General features: G+C 38.4%; 1 protein-coding gene across 1 annotated transcript; it reads left to right on the top strand.

The window, feature by feature from the left end:
- Positions 1–8646: 8646 nt before the first annotated feature.
- Positions 8647–10742, top strand: LOC145115145 (gibberellin 2-beta-dioxygenase 1-like). The gene is made up of 3 exons (XM_079051341.1): positions 8647–9101; positions 9182–9536; positions 10488–10742. Exons 1-3 carry the CDS (start codon positions 8698–8700, stop codon positions 10740–10742), a joined length of 1014 nt encoding a protein of 337 aa, XP_078907467.1. The 5' UTR covers positions 8647–8697.
- The last annotated feature ends 9089 nt before the right edge of the window (positions 10743–19831 follow it).

The following is a 19831-nucleotide window of genomic DNA, read 5'->3' as shown; positions in this document are numbered from 1 at the left end:
ATCCCTAACAAATTCAATGAACTTTTCAATGGCATGTTTAATCTCGATTATGCCCTTCAAGTTTGTGACTGGGATACCGAGGATCACAAACAAGGTGTGAATAACCATGCAAATAAGTTTGGCACTCTCGATGTCATTTATCACCTAATCAATGTGTCGGTTAGCCACACACGCTCCATCGATCTATGATAATTTACGAGTTACCCATTGCCATCCTTCATTAGTCCACATTAGTGTGTTGGTTAACCATACATGCTCCACTAACTGACCAATAAGGTGCAATGTGTAATTTCATGGATTAGCATCAAATTCACATTTTCCTAAAGTAACTAAGATTTGAGAATTTATAAAAGCATTTAGTTACTTGGTATTTTTCATTATACTTTTAATGGGATTTAATGTCCTATCAAACCCGTTCGACTAACGACCCTCCACTAGTCAATGGTGAAGTGGGTAAGAGTGGATACCCAATGTCGGTCATTTTACAGGCCACTTCCTTAAACACCCCTTATAGACCAGCTTCGTGAATGAGGCCTACTAACGGTAAGACTGACTTTTCTCTTATACATATATAATATTAAATTTTTAATTCTATAATAGTATAAGGGTGTATTTTCAACTTTTAAAATACTAAGTGGTTTAATCTTTTAACAAATTAATCTTTTAATTTAATTAAATTTAAACCTATCTATGGATTTATTAATTGTCTTTTAATTAAAACACCTAATTAATTAATTAATAAAATCCATGAGAATGTATTTTTAAACTATTAATATTAGGGTTTTACCATTTAAATTTTCAAAAAATTAAAACTTTTAATTTCAAATTTAAACTATAAAAGCAAAGGATGTAATTTGAAACTTTTAAAAATTTAGGTTAACTCTTTGAATCAAAATAATCTTATATTATCCAAAATTAACCAAATCTTTTAATTTTGATAAGGACATGATGATACCAATCTGAAAAATCGATTTTAGGCAATAAAAATGAGTTATGGTAATTATCCAAATCAAAATCAAATCTGAAAATCGAATTTTTAGGTAACAGACGAGTCAACTCGTCGATTTGGGCTCTGAACTCGTCAAGTTCAGCAGTCAGACAGCCAAAAAAATCGATTTCTTGTTCTTCTGACAGTTCACTCTTGTACCAATTCAATTGAAAAACACCCTAGGCTCTGATACCACTGATGGGTTTTGAACATATCTACATTCCTATGTGATCATGCAACCCTAATTGCTTTGGATCTAAGTTTTTTTCTATTGAACTTACAAATATGAACACCAAAGCAATAACCATATAGACTAGCATACAATTTCGAAATTCACATAGATATTAGGGTTAGATGATTACCTAACTTGTTATATTGTAATAACAACAACAATCCTTGCTTGATCTTGACTTCTGAAACCCTAATTCCCCAAGTGTTGCACCTCTAATGGAGTCACAAACACTCGATACAAATGATGAATAGGACAGATGAGGAAATCGTCTAGGGTTCTCTTAGAATGCTTGCATAAGCCGAGAATCCCATTGTGGAGGGTTCCTTATATAACTGTGGGTTGCTAGGGTTTCTGGAGGAAACCCTAATTCCTGCTTAAGGCTTAAACAGCCCATGGACTCCTCCTTATGAGGCCTTGGACGAAATCTATAGGGTCTCCCTATATAATTTCGTCCACTCCTTATTAAGGAGTCCATTAGCTCAGTCCTACAATTATCAGTGATTTGCAAAACAGCCCCTCCATTATTAATCAGTTCCTTTAATCCCAAAATTAATATCAAATTAATTTATGATTAATTACTAATTAATAATATGATTTCCAAATAATATATTAATCTTATAATATATTAATAAAATCATTTGAGTACCAATTTATTATTTCACATAATAAATTCTACTCTTTCTTCACTTGTCATCTTGTCAAGTTGCATGAGCGAAGGAAACCCAAAAGGATCATGCTACATATCAAATCAAGTACATACCAATTATAGTTATGGGCTTAGACACCTAATCCAATAGTTTAGTGACTTGAAATAAATTAGTGTCTTTATCCTTCGTAGCCGTTAACCGCCATTTACAATTTCTCACAAGGCAAACAGCTTCACACCTGTCGTTTGTAGATTTGCTCACTCTGATTTGAAAGCCCTCAGTAACACATTTGAATCCCAATTTAAGCTTAAGATCTTCTTTTCTTTTGAAGAGTTAATAAAGCTTCACATAAGAAGAATAATTTTGGGATACAACACCTTTACGTTTTTGTTCTGATAATTCGAGCAATGGTAAGGGTCCAGACGCCCCCAATGAGTGATTTGTGTTTCTTCAGAATGTAAAAATAAAAAATAAAAAGGGAACTGTTTCTATCGGGGTTTCCGGGCTTATCCGGGCTCAGTTTCCTCATCTTCATATTCAGTCTCATCCCTAACAAATTCAATGAACTTTTCAATGGCATGTTTAATCTCGATTATGCCCTTCAAGTTTGTGACTGGGATACCGAGGATCACAAACAAGGTGTGAATAACCATGCAAATAAGTTTGGCACTCTCGATGTCATTTATCACCTAATCAATGTGTCGGTTAGCCACACACGCTCCATCGATCTATGATAATTTACGAGTTACCCATTGCCATCCTTCATTAGTCCACATTAGTGTGTTGGTTAACCATACATGCTCCACTAACTGACCAATAAGGTGCAATGTGTAATTTCATGGATTAGCATCAAATTCACATTTTCCTAAAGTAACTAAGATTTGAGAATTTATAAAAGCATTTAGTTACTTGGTATTTTTCATTATACTTTTAATGGGATTTAATGTCCTATCAAACCCGTTCGACTAACGACCCTCCACTAGTCAATGGTGAAGTGGGTAAGAGTGGATACCCAATGTCGGTCATTTTACAGGCCACTTCCTTAAACACCCCTTATAGACCAGCTTCGTGAATGAGGCCTACTAACGGTAAGACTGACTTTTCTCTTATACATATATAATATTAAATTTTTAATTCTATAATAGTATAAGGGTGTATTTTCAACTTTTAAAATACTAAGTGGTTTAATCTTTTAACAAATTAATCTTTTAATTTAATTAAATTTAAACCTATCTATGGATTTATTAATTGTCTTTTAATTAAAACACCTAATTAATTAATTAATAAAATCCATGAGAATGTATTTTTAAACTATTAATATTAGGGTTTTACCATTTAAATTTTCAAAAAATTAAAACTTTTAATTTCAAATTTAAACTATAAAAGCAAAGGATGTAATTTGAAACTTTTAAAAATTTAGGTTAACTCTTTGAATCAAAATAATCTTATATTATCCAAAATTAACCAAATCTTTTAATTTTGATAAGGACATGATGATACCAATCTGAAAAATCGATTTTAGGCAATAAAAATGAGTTATGGTAATTATCCAAATCAAAATCAAATCTGAAAATCGAATTTTTAGGTAACAGACGAGTCAACTCGTCGATTTGGGCTCTGAACTCGTCAAGTTCAGCAGTCAGACAGCCAAAAAAATCGATTTCTTGTTCTTCTGACAGTTCACTCTTGTACCAATTCAATTGAAAAACACCCTAGGCTCTGATACCACTGATGGGTTTTGAACATATCTACATTCCTATGTGATCATGCAACCCTAATTGCTTTGGATCTAAGTTTTTTTCTATTGAACTTACAAATATGAACACCAAAGCAATAACCATATAGACTAGCATACAATTTCGAAATTCACATAGATATTAGGGTTAGATGATTACCTAACTTGTTATATTGTAATAACAACAACAATCCTTGCTTGATCTTGACTTCTGAAACCCTAATTCCCCAAGTGTTGCACCTCTAATGGAGTCACAAACACTCGATACAAATGATGAATAGGACAGATGAGGAAATCGTCTAGGGTTCTCTTAGAATGCTTGCATAAGCCGAGAATCCCATTGTGGAGGGTTCCTTATATAACTGTGGGTTGCTAGGGTTTCTGGAGGAAACCCTAATTCCTGCTTAAGGCTTAAACAGCCCATGGACTCCTCCTTATGAGGCCTTGGACGAAATCTATAGGGTCTCCCTATATAATTTCGTCCACTCCTTATTAAGGAGTCCATTAGCTCAGTCCTACAATTATCAGTGATTTGCAAAACAGCCCCTCCATTATTAATCAGTTCCTTTAATCCCAAAATTAATATCAAATTAATTTATGATTAATTACTAATTAATAATATGATTTCCAAATAATATATTAATCTTATAATATATTAATAAAATCATTTGAGTACCAATTTATTATTTCACATAATAAATTCTACTCTTTCTTCACTTGTCATCTTGTCAAGTTGCATGAGCGAAGGAAACCCAAAAGGATCATGCTACATATCAAATCAAGTACATACCAATTATAGTTATGGGCTTAGACACCTAATCCAATAGTTTAGTGACTTGAAATAAATTAGTGTCTTTATCCTTCGTAGCCGTTAACCGCCATTTACAATTTCTCACAAGGCAAACAGCTTCACACCTGTCGTTTGTAGATTTGCTCACTCTGATTTGAAAGCCCTCAGTAACACATTTGAATCCCAATTTAAGCTTAAGATCTTCTTTTCTTTTGAAGAGTTAATAAAGCTTCACATAAGAAGAATAATTTTGGGATACAACACCTTTACGTTTTTGTTCTGATAATTCGAGCAATGGTAAGGGTCCAGACGCCCCCAATGAGTGATTTGTGTTTCTTCAGAATGTAAAAATAAAAAATAAAAAGGGAACTGTTTCTATCGGGGTTTCCGGGCTTATCCGGGCTCAGTTTCCTCATCTTCATATTCAGTCTCATCCCTAACAAATTCAATGAACTTTTCAATGGCATGTTTAATCTCGATTATGCCCTTCAAGTTTGTGACTGGGATACCGAGGATCACAAACAAGGTGTGAATAACCATGCAAATAAGTTTGGCACTCTCGATGTCATTTATCACCTAATCAATGTGTCGGTTAGCCACACACGCTCCATCGATCTATGATAATTTACGAGTTACCCATTGCCATCCTTCATTAGTCCACATTAGTGTGTTGGTTAACCATACATGCTCCACTAACTGACCAATAAGGTGCAATGTGTAATTTCATGGATTAGCATCAAATTCACATTTTCCTAAAGTAACTAAGATTTGAGAATTTATAAAAGCATTTAGTTACTTGGTATTTTTCATTATACTTTTAATGGGATTTAATGTCCTATCAAACCCGTTCGACTAACGACCCTCCACTAGTCAATGGTGAAGTGGGTAAGAGTGGATACCCAATGTCGGTCATTTTACAGGCCACTTCCTTAAACACCCCTTATAGACCAGCTTCGTGAATGAGGCCTACTAACGGTAAGACTGACTTTTCTCTTATACATATATAATATTAAATTTTTAATTCTATAATAGTATAAGGGTGTATTTTCAACTTTTAAAATACTAAGTGGTTTAATCTTTTAACAAATTAATCTTTTAATTTAATTAAATTTAAACCTATCTATGGATTTATTAATTGTCTTTTAATTAAAACACCTAATTAATTAATTAATAAAATCCATGAGAATGTATTTTTAAACTATTAATATTAGGGTTTTACCATTTAAATTTTCAAAAAATTAAAACTTTTAATTTCAAATTTAAACTATAAAAGCAAAGGATGTAATTTGAAACTTTTAAAAATTTAGGTTAACTCTTTGAATCAAAATAATCTTATATTATCCAAAATTAACCAAATCTTTTAATTTTGATAAGGACATGATGATACCAATCTGAAAAATCGATTTTAGGCAATAAAAATGAGTTATGGTAATTATCCAAATCAAAATCAAATCTGAAAATCGAATTTTTAGGTAACAGACGAGTCAACTCGTCGATTTGGGCTCTGAACTCGTCAAGTTCAGCAGTCAGACAGCCAAAAAAATCGATTTCTTGTTCTTCTGACAGTTCACTCTTGTACCAATTCAATTGAAAAACACCCTAGGCTCTGATACCACTGATGGGTTTTGAACATATCTACATTCCTATGTGATCATGCAACCCTAATTGCTTTGGATCTAAGTTTTTTTCTATTGAACTTACAAATATGAACACCAAAGCAATAACCATATAGACTAGCATACAATTTCGAAATTCACATAGATATTAGGGTTAGATGATTACCTAACTTGTTATATTGTAATAACAACAACAATCCTTGCTTGATCTTGACTTCTGAAACCCTAATTCCCCAAGTGTTGCACCTCTAATGGAGTCACAAACACTCGATACAAATGATGAATAGGACAGATGAGGAAATCGTCTAGGGTTCTCTTAGAATGCTTGCATAAGCCGAGAATCCCATTGTGGAGGGTTCCTTATATAACTGTGGGTTGCTAGGGTTTCTGGAGGAAACCCTAATTCCTGCTTAAGGCTTAAACAGCCCATGGACTCCTCCTTATGAGGCCTTGGACGAAATCTATAGGGTCTCCCTATATAATTTCGTCCACTCCTTATTAAGGAGTCCATTAGCTCAGTCCTACAATTATCAGTGATTTGCAAAACAGCCCCTCCATTATTAATCAGTTCCTTTAATCCCAAAATTAATATCAAATTAATTTATGATTAATTACTAATTAATAATATGATTTCCAAATAATATATTAATCTTATAATATATTAATAAAATCATTTGAGTACCAATTTATTATTTCACATAATAAATTCTACTCTTTCTTCACTTGTCATCTTGTCAAGTTGCATGAGCGAAGGAAACCCAAAAGGATCATGCTACATATCAAATCAAGTACATACCAATTATAGTTATGGGCTTAGACACCTAATCCAATAGTTTAGTGACTTGAAATAAATTAGTGTCTTTATCCTTCGTAGCCGTTAACCGCCATTTACAATTTCTCACAAGGCAAACAGCTTCACACCTGTCGTTTGTAGATTTGCTCACTCTGATTTGAAAGCCCTCAGTAACACATTTGAATCCCAATTTAAGCTTAAGATCTTCTTTTCTTTTGAAGAGTTAATAAAGCTTCACATAAGAAGAATAATTTTGGGATACAACACCTTTACGTTTTTGTTCTGATAATTCGAGCAATGGTAAGGGTCCAGACGCCCCCAATGAGTGATTTGTGTTTCTTCAGAATGTAAAAATAAAAAATAAAAAGGGAACTGTTTCTATCGGGGTTTCCGGGCTTGTCCGGGCTCAGTTTCCTCATCTTCATATTCAGTCTCATCCCTAACAAATTCAATGAAACTCTTGAATTGTTCAACTGACTCTCCATGTGGAATTATATTATCATCATCAACCAACAACATTAGATTTGCCTGATCATTTGGAGATTCGTCAAAATCAAACGTTGGAGCAGCTTCAACAACATCCTTACCTTTATACCTATAATCACTCTCATCCATAGGGCCACTGTAAGAAGGAACATGATTCAATGTCATGGGTAATAAATTACAAATTTGGTTACTTCCAGCACTAGAAGACCCATTGCCACTAGAATGTTTTTCCACTGGAAATCGATTAATACTACTTTCCATAACATGATTAACAACAAACAATTGTACGGTGTTAGGAGACATACTACTAACAAAAATAAGAAAATATTTGACGTCACTATCGTAAAGAACCTGCATAACTATGGTTGATCTAGGACATTGTAAAGATATATGTATTTGATTAGTGTGTAAGTTGGACTTGGAAGCAACCAATATAACTTACCACAAAAATTGATATCATTGCTTATATCTACATTAGCATGTGTAGACTGGAGCAATATATTACATAGATCCATCGATTTGTTGTCATTACTCTCCACTATAAATTGATCCTCTAAAAAAATTTCTTATACAAACTCATTTTTTAGTATACAAAAGCTTCATGGGGTTATGCTAAAAGAATGACAATACAAATACTTGAATATTACAAGTTCGGAACATTGGTCTGAAACGTCCGTACTTTCCAGACTAGTCTCTAAAATACACTTTCTCGGGTATCTGGAGAATACTACTACTAACCACCACCAACTCCGGAATGACAATAAGTACTCCAGAATATGGTATTCCGCAGTAAGTGATTGTTTTTCAAAATATAAAAAATAATGTTTTTTGTTAGACATTTTCCCTAAATATTTCTTTTATAATTATTAGTTAAATAGTTTTTTCTAAAAAATAATCAATTTCTTCAAACCACAAGATAAATATCTTTTTTTTATTACTATCTTCTTAACCATTTAAATGAGACATGTGTCACATTAACATACTAAATATCATTAAATTTTATTAAATAAACATTAAATATTACACATGTCTGCTATTTAATTGGATAGTATGATTTATATGAGAAAAAATAGAAGTATATTTAATTTCTCATTAAAGAATTCCAATTTTTTTTTTTTTTTTTTCGAATGGAACCCAATTTTTTCAAGTATCCAAATCCATTCAAAATCCATGAACAAAACATGGTCTAAGACTTTTATCGGTGGAATGGTGAACCATCCATGATACGAGTAAAGATGAAAAGGAAAAGTCTAATTAATTTTTTATGAAAAAAAAAAAAAAAAAAAAAAAACTCCTCCTCTCATCACCTACTAATACCAAGCAAATGCCTTTATGCGCTGTGTTCTTCTTTCTTAAATTTTCAAATTAATTTCTTCTTTTAATTCTCTGTAAATTTCACGATAATCAAGAATGGTGGTTTTCGCAAACCCCACAACCGAACAGTTCGATGTTAAAACCTGCAAACCAGTCAACCGTTTGACTTATCCTGCAATTCCTCTCATTGACCTTTCCAAACCTGATTCAAAACACCTTCTTGTTAAAGCATGCCAAGATTTTGGATTCTTTAAAGTCGTTAATCATGGAATCCCAATGAAATTAATCAATAAGCTCGAATCAGTAGCCACAGAATTCTTCTCGTCTCCTCAATCTGTCAAAGAAAAAGCTGGCCCACCTAACCCGTTTGGTTATGGTAACAAGAACATTGGTCGAAATGGCGATGTTGGTTGGGTGGAATACCTTCTCCTCAACACAAAACCTGAATCTGATTACAATAAGTTTATCTCCAGTTTTGAAGAACATCCAGAAAGTTTCCGGTATGAATGAATTAAAATCAATATTTTACGAGGACTTTCGTGCTCTGTTTTCTGATCGATGTGAATTTTGGTTTTTGCAGGTGTGTCGTGGATGATTACGTGAGAGCTGTGAAGAAAATGGCGTGTGAACTTCTAGAGTTTATGGCGGATGAACTGAAATTGGAGCAGAGAAATGCCTTTAGTAAGCTGTTAATGGATGAACAGAGCGACTCTGTTTTTAGGCTCAACTACTATCCGCCATGTCCAGAGCTTCAAGAACATGAAATCAAAGGAGGGAATTTGATTGGATTTGGAGAACACACAGACCCACAAATCATTTCTGTTTTGAGATCCAATAACACTTCTGGACTCGAAATTTCGTTAAGAGATGGGAGTTGGATGTCTGTTCCTCCGGATTCAGAGTCGTTTTTCATCAATGTTGGTGACTCTTTACAGGTACATATTCTTATACATTCACACACACACACACACACAAACTTTGTAATATTTGAAACCTGAAAAGGCATTACAAGATTTGTTGCGATTTCGAAGGATACGATATTGAAACCAAACTGAGTTTTCCCCAATCGAATTTACCATTTTCTTAAAAGATTCATTGTTGATATTTTTATTAATATTATATTGATTAAAAGATTGGCTAAATTTGATAAATGAAAGTGAAGTGTTAGTTAATATATAGTTTCATCACGTATTGCTTATCAATATATATTGTTTTTTAAATTGATGTATATAATCTCAATAACTATTTTTCTGCTTATAGAATTATCACCAAATTAATTTTTTTTAACAAATTATCTATATATTAAAATTACATTAATCAAATAAAGAGGTGGGAAAAACATACATTTATTCAAGGGCCCATTACACAAACCTTTTTTAAAAATGATTACCAAAAGGGTTGTACTTTGTGAGAAAATATAGAAGTTGTTAAAGCATAATAAGAGAAGGTCATATGACTCCTATATATGTAGATTCTCCATCAAAATAGCATATTTGCTTTCCTAGTCCTAATCAATCTTTTTCCCAACGTCCTCAAGTCACTTTCTACCTACAATTTTAGACAAAATAATAGAATAATCATTACACTATTATTAGTCTTTAATTTATATATTATGATATCAACATTTATATGACAAACATTGACATGGTAGTAGAGATGATTCTAGAATGACATACTTATAAAAATATAAAGTTTTAAAAAAGAGAATTTTAACAGGATAAATTAATGTCAACTTTGAATAGTGTTATTGTTGACATTTAAAGCCTTCCACATCACTCTCATGAAGTCATGACCTTTAAGCATGGCAGAAACAGTAGCAACACAACTTGTTTGAACACCACATGATTAACTTGGAAGATATATCATGTATATGTATTTGTTTAAAGGTGATGACAAATGGAAGATTCAAGAGCATAAAGCATAGGGTGGTGGCAAATAGCAAAAAAAGCAGGATGTCAATGATATATTTTGGAGGGCCACCATTAAATGAGAAGATAACACCATTGGCATCACTCCTTGAAAGGGATGAAGAAAGTTTGTACAAAGAGTTTACTTGGTTTGAGTACAAAAATTTTTCCTTTAACAGTCCATTGTCTCATAATAGGTTGGGATTCTTTGAAAAAATTTCTTCTAGATATTAATTTAATTTAATTTCTTTACAGAAATATATATGTAATATTGTCGTTTAAAGAAAAGAAATATATATGTAATATTGTCGTTGAAAGGGATGAAGAAAGTATGGTGGTATTGCGAGGCAAACCTACTCGTAGTTATGGTGCTAGAGAGGGCTCGAGCTTAGGTTCTGGAGTCGGGCAGCAAGATGAGCACACTAGGGCGTTCATATCGTCTGAGATTACTCGTTGCATCCTTAACCAGACTCCTGTGATCTTCGGCACGTTCAAGGAGGGTATTCTGGAGGTTCTGGATGAGTGGTTGAGCTCGTTTCGTTCTGAGATGATGGCACTAGCGGGAGCACGTTATTTGACATTCAGGGAGTTTCGGGCATGTGGAGCTCCAGACTATCACGACATGAAGGACCCCAAAGTGAGCAGGAGGTGATTAGCAGATGTTGCTAATGTCTTCCACACCAGTCGTTGTCCCGAGGGGGGAAAAGGTCAGGCTAGCTTCCTGCCTTTTGAAGGACAGGGAACGAGACTGGTGGGAGGAGGTAGGACGTGCAGTGGGTGATGATGTTGTTGATATGATATCATGGGATGATTTCTCGACTAGGTTACGAGCTGAGTTTACACCGGTGATTGAGGTGCAACAGTTGGTGTGAGAGTTTCAGGATCTTCGCCAAACTACGGAGACGGTGGCTGAGATCACTTGAATGTTCTGATAGAGCGCGCTTCTAGTTCCCCAGTATGTGGCGGATGAGGAGATAAAGAAGGCTCGATATCATGAGATGTTGAGGAGTGACATTTGACAGGTTGTGAGTCGATCCAACTGCAAGACGCTGGAGGATATGATAGTGCGAGCTAGGGAGAGGGAGATTGACCTGGAGATGGAGAAGAAGAGGAAACGAAATTATGTGTTGAGTTATGAGGGTTCGGCCAAGAGGCCCAAGGTATATGAGTCGAGACCAAGAGGCCATCAAGGCCGGAGCCACTGCGGGAAGTGCGACAGGTCGCACGAGGGACCGTGCAGGGTTGGTGGTTCTGGCTGCTTCAAGTGCGGCCGGATGGGTTATTATAGCAGGGATTGTACTGCTACCACCACCCATGGATTTGATCTGATTTGATTTCATTGCAATCAGAGGGCCACAAAAAAGGCCCATTGTCCAAGTTTGGCTGCAGCAGGACTGGTGTCAGCACCCGCTCCTGCAACTCTTCGGATTACTGACGACCGCCAGGGCCGGGCAGATGTGCCTGCGGCGAAGAGTAGGGCTTTCCAGCTGAAGGCAGAGGAGGTGCGTGCAGCTCCTGATGTGGTGACGGGTATGTATCTTCTCCTTATCTCTTTATTTATATTGCATTGCTTGCCTATGTTTATGTGTTTTATTTTAGGATCGTTCGTTATGAACGGTATTTCTACATTGGTATTGTTTGATTCGGGGGCTACCCGATCCTTTGTATCGTTTGCGCCGAGCAAGAGATTTGCTGGAGCTCCGGGGGAGCTGGATTGTCCTCTTGATGTTGACATTGTTGATGATAGGACTGTTCGGGTTGCAAGGGTTCATCAGAGGTGTACTCTTTAGTTGTTCAGTGAGCAGTATTTGGTGGATTTGGTTCCCATTCTGTTGCGTGGGAACAAGGTCATCGCGGGCATAGATTTGGTTGAGCACTAATGGGGCAGTGATCGATTATGAGCAGTAGTTGGTTCGGGTTTGGACTCCGAGTTGGGGAGAGTTAGTGGTTTATGGGGAGAGATCTCAGCATGGGCCGGTTTTGTGTTCAGTAGCGAGGGACAGACGCTATTTCAGTAGGGTTGTTTTGATTATGTCGCCTAACTCATGGATACTCGGGATAACGCTAAGGCGACCGTGGATGATGTGTAACATCCCGACTCCCAGGTATTTCTTTTATTATTTATTTGTTATTGCGATTTCATGAGTGGCTCGACGAGTTATGAGTCTAACTCGTCGAGTAGAGTTCGATTTGGTCACGTGGGTTTAATGATTGACTCGACGAGTCAGAGAGCTGACTCGTCGAGTAGGCGCTGTGAGATGAAACCCTAAATCTCCAGGGTTGGGGCCTATTTAAGAGAACTTATGTCCTCATTTCTGCCTCAACAGCTTCCCAACTCCCCTGTGTGAAACCCTAAACGTTTGTAGTGAGCTAAGAGAGTTATAGAGCTAATCTTTGAGTATTCTAGTGCATCTATTGAGGAGAAGAGGAGGTTATCCAGCAAGGAACAAGGAGAAACTGTTGGATCTGGTGCTATTTTCATCCAGAGCTTCTGTGGAAGGTAAAAAGCCTACACCTTTCTCATCTATTTGGTTAGATCTCATGATATTGGAAGTTAGGGAATTTACCACTTTTTATTGGGACTTTGAGTGCATTGAGCTTATCAGGAGGTCTAGACTTCATATCTGGACCTTGTGAGGTCCATAGAGTCCAAAGGTCCCAGCTTTATTCAGCCATATAAGAGTTATTGTGCTTAAACACCCTTGTTAGAGTTATATTGGCATTTTGGAGAAAAATATGCCATGCATGAACGTAAAGATCGAAGCTTTACGTGACATTCGAGCCTTGAGAGCCTAGATCTAGAGTTTGGAATGGTAGATCTGCCTTAAAACGTCTGAATGAGAATTCAGGCTGAAGGGACTCGCCGAGTCAACGAGCTGACTCGACGAGTCGACTAGGGTTTTTCCCCGATGAGTCTGGACATGGGTAACTCGACGAGTTAAGTTGGATATTCACGACCTTCTAAAGAAAACGAGGTGACTCGGCGAGTCAGGTCAACATGGACTGTTGAGTCGAGTTTGACTTCTGTTGACTTTAGGGTTCGGTCAATCATGAGTTATGGAGACCATGGAGGGGTAAAATGGTATTTTTCCCATTCCGAGAGTTAGAGAGAGAAAATAACTTAGTTTATTTAGAATTTGTGATTTAAGTGTTAATTAGAGATAATTATCACCTGTGAATAGGCGGAGGCTAGTTTCAATGATTCGGGTTCGAGGAGTACACATTTCTTAGTTTACTTGCAAGGTGAGTCTTCTCATTATACTTACCATGAGTGGTATCTTTGTGTGACCTAAGGGTCTTATGTGTTTAATTGAGTATTGTGTTATCTTGCATTATGTCTTTGTGATTTATGTTGAGTATTATTATGAGCTTATTGAGTTAGGACCAGAGGGTCCATCCGAGCTGTGGGACCAGAGGGTCTCCACTGAGACACATTGAACGGAGGGTCTTATTGAGTTGCAGCCTCGAGTGGCTAATGTGATATGTGTGGTATTTTGGGGAACTCACTAAGCTTCGTGCTTACCGTGTTGTGTGATATGTGTTTCAGGTACCTCTCAGGACCGCGGGAAGGCACCAGCTTGATTGTACACACTTGTTCGAGATCATGTTGAGGATTCTGGGATTTGACTTTTATTTATGGATTTATGTTGACATTGAGACTCCTATGGTTTTGTGAAACATTTTATAAGTTTTGTATGTTTAATAAATGAAAATTTTGGTTTGAAAATTTACGGTGTTACAAGTTGGTATCAGAGCCTTGGTTTGAGGGATTCAGATGCACCTTCGGGTATGTCTGGACGCAAACTGAGGATTTGAGGAAATTTTTCAAAGGAAATGATTTTTCTAAACCGAGCAAGAGTTTCTAAGAGGAAAACGAGAAGGAGCAGTGTGTACAATCATCCAGAGCCCGAACGGTGGTTTCCCAAAATACCCTTAATTGTTTACTTTATAAGATATTTATGAGATGTGTATGAGATATTAGAAATGCATGCTAGAGAATATGCTAGGTATTTCATATTCTAGGGCTAGAGTTTCCTGTTTTGTGATGCCTTAGCCTAAGAGATGCTATTGATCAGTGTTATCTGTTATTTTCCCTGAGTATGTGCTGAGTTCTGAGTCGAGAGATAATTTAGGAGAGATACTTAGATGAATATACAAGTAGCCTACTGAGAGAGTAGTCTAATATTAGTGGGAGATAGAGTACTTGTGAATTAGAATCCTGGGAGAAGGACTTGGGATGACTACAGGTTGATGTGGAAGGTAGTATTGGGCCCGTACTATTGAAAGCGTCAGATCTGTATGCAACCCAAGTAAGAGTCTTTAGGGTACTAAGGAACATGTAAGGGTGGGAATTCGAGTGTGAGTATACTCGAGTGAGTCTCTGATGAATTTGTGTTGTGTTTCAGAGACATCACGGTAAGCACACGCCATAACCCTGAGAGTAGTGGGACCAATGACGAGGAGATCTGCATGATCATTCATGAGGAGGTGGCCGCAGCCATCCGAGAGGCTATTCCAGATATGTTTGGGTCTATTAAGACCACCCTGATTGAGACATTTGATGAGAGGTATGCTGCAGTTACTGAGGCTGCTGCTGCTGCAGCCATAGCCGCTGCTAGGCCACAGGGAGGTGACTCGTTGTTGCAACGAGAGTTCAGCAACACGAAGCCACCAGAGTTTGATGGGACATAGGATATGATTGCTGCTATGAGATGGATCTCTGACATTGAGGGGTGTTTCTACACGTGTTCATGCTCAGAGCATATGAGGGTTCGGTTTGCACTGAACCAACTTCGCTTGGGAGCGAAGGACTGGTGGAAGTTTGTGACTGTTAGTTTTACTCCTGCAGATCATGCTGCGGTGACTTGGGAGAGGTTTACGAGGTTGTTATGAGATGAGTATGTTCCCCAGGTGGAGAGGGAACGATTAGCCCATGAGTTTCTGTCGCTCAGGCAGACGACAGAAACTGTGACTGAGATTTCGAGGATGTTCCATGAGAGGGTGTTGTTTTGCCTTGAGCACGTGTCCACTGAGCAGGCATGTGTGATCCAGTATTTGAGCATTCTAATGAGGGATATACGGGAGTTCGTGGCAAACTCGTCTTATCAGACATTGGCTGAGCTGCAAACCAATGCCAGGCGGAGAGAGAACGAGCTGGAGATACAGGCTAGGGAGGAGAGAGAGTCTCAGGGGAAGGACAGGAGACCAGTGCAGTCGCAGCCGGCTACGAAGCGGGCTAAGCCCGCTGATGCGAGAGCTGGGGGCCAGAAGGGCCGCACTTACGGAAAGTGCGGCAAGAGTCATGAGGGATCGTGTCGGGCAGGGATTTGCTACAAATATGGAAAAGAGGGGCATATAGCGAAGGATTGCCTCAAGAGATTTTCTGTTTGTTTCCACTGAAACCAGACGGGCCATCCAAAGGTCGAGTGCCCTTAGGTCACTCAGGGATCAGCCCAGGGTTCTGCTCCTGCTGATAGTCGTGCTACTGACAGTCGGCCAGTGAAGGCCGAGACACCGAGGGCTCGCAGGAGAGCTTTTCAGCTGACAGCGGAGGAGGTCTGCGCAGCACCTGATATCGTAGTTGGTACATATTTCCCTATTTTCCTGTTATTTTGAGATTTGTGCATGATTATATTGTGTTATTTATAGGTACTTTTCTTGTTAGTTCTGTACCTTCTTTGGTGTTATTTGACTCGGGTGCGAGTCGATCTTTCGTGTCCTTAGCTTTTAGTCGTCACATTAGTGTTGGGCGAGAGGCGTTGAGTCGACCTCTGAGGGTTTCTATAGCCGACAAGCATGCGGTTTATGCGACTGAGGTATTCCGGGGATGTGTATTGGAGATTTTTGGTGTGGAGTTCCCGATAGATCTGGTGTCGATAGCGATGGGTGACGTCTGTGTCATTGTGGGCATGGACTGGTTGAGTCGATTTGGAGCTATGATCGACTGTGAGCGTCAGATGGTGACTGTACGAGACCCTAGTGGGGGAGTGCTCACTGTGTACGGCGAGGGTACCAGGTCTGGATCAGCTTTCTGCTCTGCTGCCAGAGCGAGATACAGTATACAGCAGGGTTGTATGGGATTTTTGGCATATGTGGTGGATACGCGGGTTGCTACAGAGAGACCAAGTTCTATCTCCGAGGTTCCGATAGTGTGTGAGTTTCCAGATGTTTTTCTCGAGAAGTTTCCGGGTGTGCCTCCCGAGATGCAGGTGGAGTTCCGGATTGATTTGGTTCCGAGGGCGGCACCTTATCGCCTTGCGCCGCCAGAGATAAAGGAGTTATCCTCTCAGCTTCAGGAGCTATTGGGGAAGGGTTTTATTAGAGCGAGTAGCTCTCCGTGGGGAGCATCGATCCTTTTTTTCAAGAAAAAGGATGGTTCAGACCGGATGTGTATAGATTACCGGGAGTTGAACAAGCTGACAGTCAAGAACCGTTATCCACTTCCGAGGATCGACGATCTATTCGATCAGTTGCAGGGGGCGTCTTGGTTTTCCAAGATTGATTTGAGATCTGGATATCATCAGATGAGAGTGTGCGAGGGGGATATCCGGAAGACGGCCTTTAGGACTCGTTATGGGCATTACAAGTTGGTGGTGATGCCTTTTGGGTTCACCAACACACCGACAACGTTCATGGATCTCATGAACCGGGTGTGAAAGCCTATGTTGGACAGGTCGGTGATCGTGTTCATCGACGACATCCTGGTGTATTCAAGGTCCAGAGAGCAGCATGAGGAGCATCTGCAAGAGGTCCTTGGGGTTTTGAGGGCGGAGAGGCTTTATGCCAAATTATCCAAGTGTGATTTTTGGTTACGAGAGGTCCAGTTCCTAGGGCACCTCGTTAATCAGAATGGGATATTGGTCGATCCGGCCAAGATTGAGGCAGTTATTAGATGGGAGGTGCCGAGATCCCCATCCGAGATCAGGAGTTTTCTGGGTTTGGCCAGTTACTATCAGAGGTTTATCAAGGATTTATCCAAGATTGCAGTTCCTCTCACCAGATTGACCCGGAAGGGCGTTACTTTTGTTTGGGGGCCTGAGCAGCAGGCATCATTCGAGACTCTTCGCCAGAGGTTGTGTTTAATTGACATATATTGATACATATATGTACATTATTAGTGTTTAAAACAACTAACATGTAAGGGAAACAACCTTAGGAACTAGGAAACACTCTCAATGGAGTGTTAGAATCACATGTGATTGATCACTAGGAGTTCACGACCTTGGGAGGGTTTACGGCCCAAGATCCTATGAAGGGTTTACGGTCGTAATCCCTTGAAGATCTTGAAGATGGTGATGAAAGGTGATGAATCAAGGCTATAAAAAAGGGATTTCTAAGAATGAACAAGAATAAGGATGAGATGCTTACGTTTTGGAGTGAAAAGTGAGCCTTCACTTGATGATACTTGAGAGAGAATAGATAGTTCACGGCTGGAGTTTGGAGAAATGAAGAAAAAAAATGAAGCAATCTTATATATATGGAGGGTGGTTCACGGCTAGAAGAGTGTTCACGGCCGAAGGCGGTTTGCGAGGGTTCACGGCCAGCGAAGGGGTTCACGGTCGTGAACCGTTTGCAGTCCGAGGTTGGTTCACGGCTCCGAAGCTGTTCACGGTCGTGAAGGGTTTGCGGCCATGCGAAGCTTCAACACTTATAACCCATCAAATTTCTAGAATCTTGGAAAGAAAAAGTTTGACCAAAGAGAATTTTACAAGAATAAAATTTTCGGGTTGTCACATTATCCCCCCGTTAAAGGGAATTTCGTCCCGAAATTCAGAATTCTAAGTGGTTACTCATGAATTTGGGAAAAAGATGGGTACTTTGGTTCTATCTGATCTTCTGTTCTAAATGGTAGAGAGTGTGCGGGTTTGGCTTACTTGACTACGTTTATCCAACTGGTAGGATGTCCACTCATAGTTATAGACAGCTTTGTCCTGAAGTTCATGGTAAGACTCATACTTGGTTCATCCATCATCTTCTCGTATATACAAGTTGCATATAATTAAGATTAGTAAGATGGTCGAATGTGCGACTCTGCCCCAGGTCCACAACCAAACAAGGAACATGAGATAGTGCGGAAACACATATCATAGGTCTATAGAATCTTAATTATATACCACTCTCGCGTATACACTTAACAGTGATAGATTAACCGTATTTGTCCTTAGCCTCTGTGACTGAACTTGACTCGCTGTATAAGTGGTGTTCCTAGGATATCTATTGGAAATACTCCGGAAGAAATGGAGACTTTCAGAATATCCTCGGCGTCTCCCCTCAAGTTCCTTGTCTACGGAGTAAACTAGAAAGATGTGGTACCCCTCATATGGGTACTTCTGAGTTTTGAAATGAGAGACGATACGAAGGTTCGTGTCAAGTTTGTCGTTATAGATTGAAAGGATTTCGTTAGACGGATGATTAAAGCGAAGGGTCTTTATGTAACAAGAAATTGGTATGGTAAGGACCAAACCAATATATTTCGAAAGACAACATCGAAACTTCTTATCGTGACGACTGTTAAGTCGAAAAGAACGACATACTATTCTATGTATTTGTTTTCAGTTCCCTCCGGTTTATCCTTGTTGTTATTATTGCGAACAATCTGTACCGCATTAAGCGAGTACTAGCAGTATGAATGTTCTGATATTCGAGACTGATTAATTTTCATAAGATAATCCCTAACAGATCTTTCTATAATCGCTTGGTGTATAGAAGTCATGTATAATTAAGATTGGAAAGACAGTTGACTGAGCAATTCTGCCCTAAATCCACAACCAAACAAGGAACAGGAAATAATGTGGAATTAATCACTCTAAGCCTACAAATCTTAATTATAAATGACCCTAATGTATACGCTACTCCATCACAGCTTATCTGCAAAGGGTTCTCAGTTTCTTTTATGAATGGTGTATTTTGTTCAATTATTTATAATTATTTTAAAAAATTCTTAAGTTTTAAAAATATTTTCATTGGGAAAACGTACCACTGATCACAGGGGTTCCAGGACAGTTTCTCCTGCGGTAATCATTAGTACTCTTCCATCTCCGCCAGCATTCTTAATTATTGGACAATCCCTCTTGAAGTGTCCAATTTCACCGCAATGGTAACAAGCCGAGTTTACTCCAATATCGGGGACTTGGTTAAGGGTTGTGCTGGTGCTCTACAGAAACGGGCAGTGTGCCCAGTCCTGTTGCAGTTCTGGAAATGCATCTTCCGGCAAACTCCGGTATGATGAAAGTTACATTTGTTGCACTTCGGAAGGTTTCCAGTATATTGACTAATGGGTGCGGGAGGGGTAGGTGTCATGGCAGCATGAGCAGCAACTATCT

This window comes from Lactuca virosa, chromosome 5, assembly GCF_052849685.1.
Source record: "Lactuca virosa cultivar CGN04683 chromosome 5, Lactuca_virosa_CGN04683_v6, whole genome shotgun sequence".
NCBI lineage: Eukaryota > Viridiplantae > Streptophyta > Magnoliopsida > Asterales > Asteraceae > Lactuca > Lactuca virosa.
Note: the sequence above shows the minus strand (reverse complement) of the source record. Positions and strands in the feature narration are given on the sequence as shown.

What these genes read in the sequence shown, in the direction of transcription:
- LOC145115145 (XM_079051341.1), top strand. Translation starts at nt 8,698, where the DNA reads ATGGTGGTTTTCGCAAACCCCACAACCGAACAGTTCGATGTTAAAACC. An exon ending in GAACATCCAGAAAGTTTCCG is followed by an intron (nt 9,102 to 9,181) that starts GTATGAATGAAT and finishes TGGTTTTTGCAG; the next exon opens with GTGTGTCGTGGATGATTACG. An exon ending in ATGTTGGTGACTCTTTACAG is followed by an intron (nt 9,537 to 10,487) that starts GTACATATTCTT and finishes ATTTGTTTAAAG; the next exon opens with GTGATGACAAATGGAAGATT.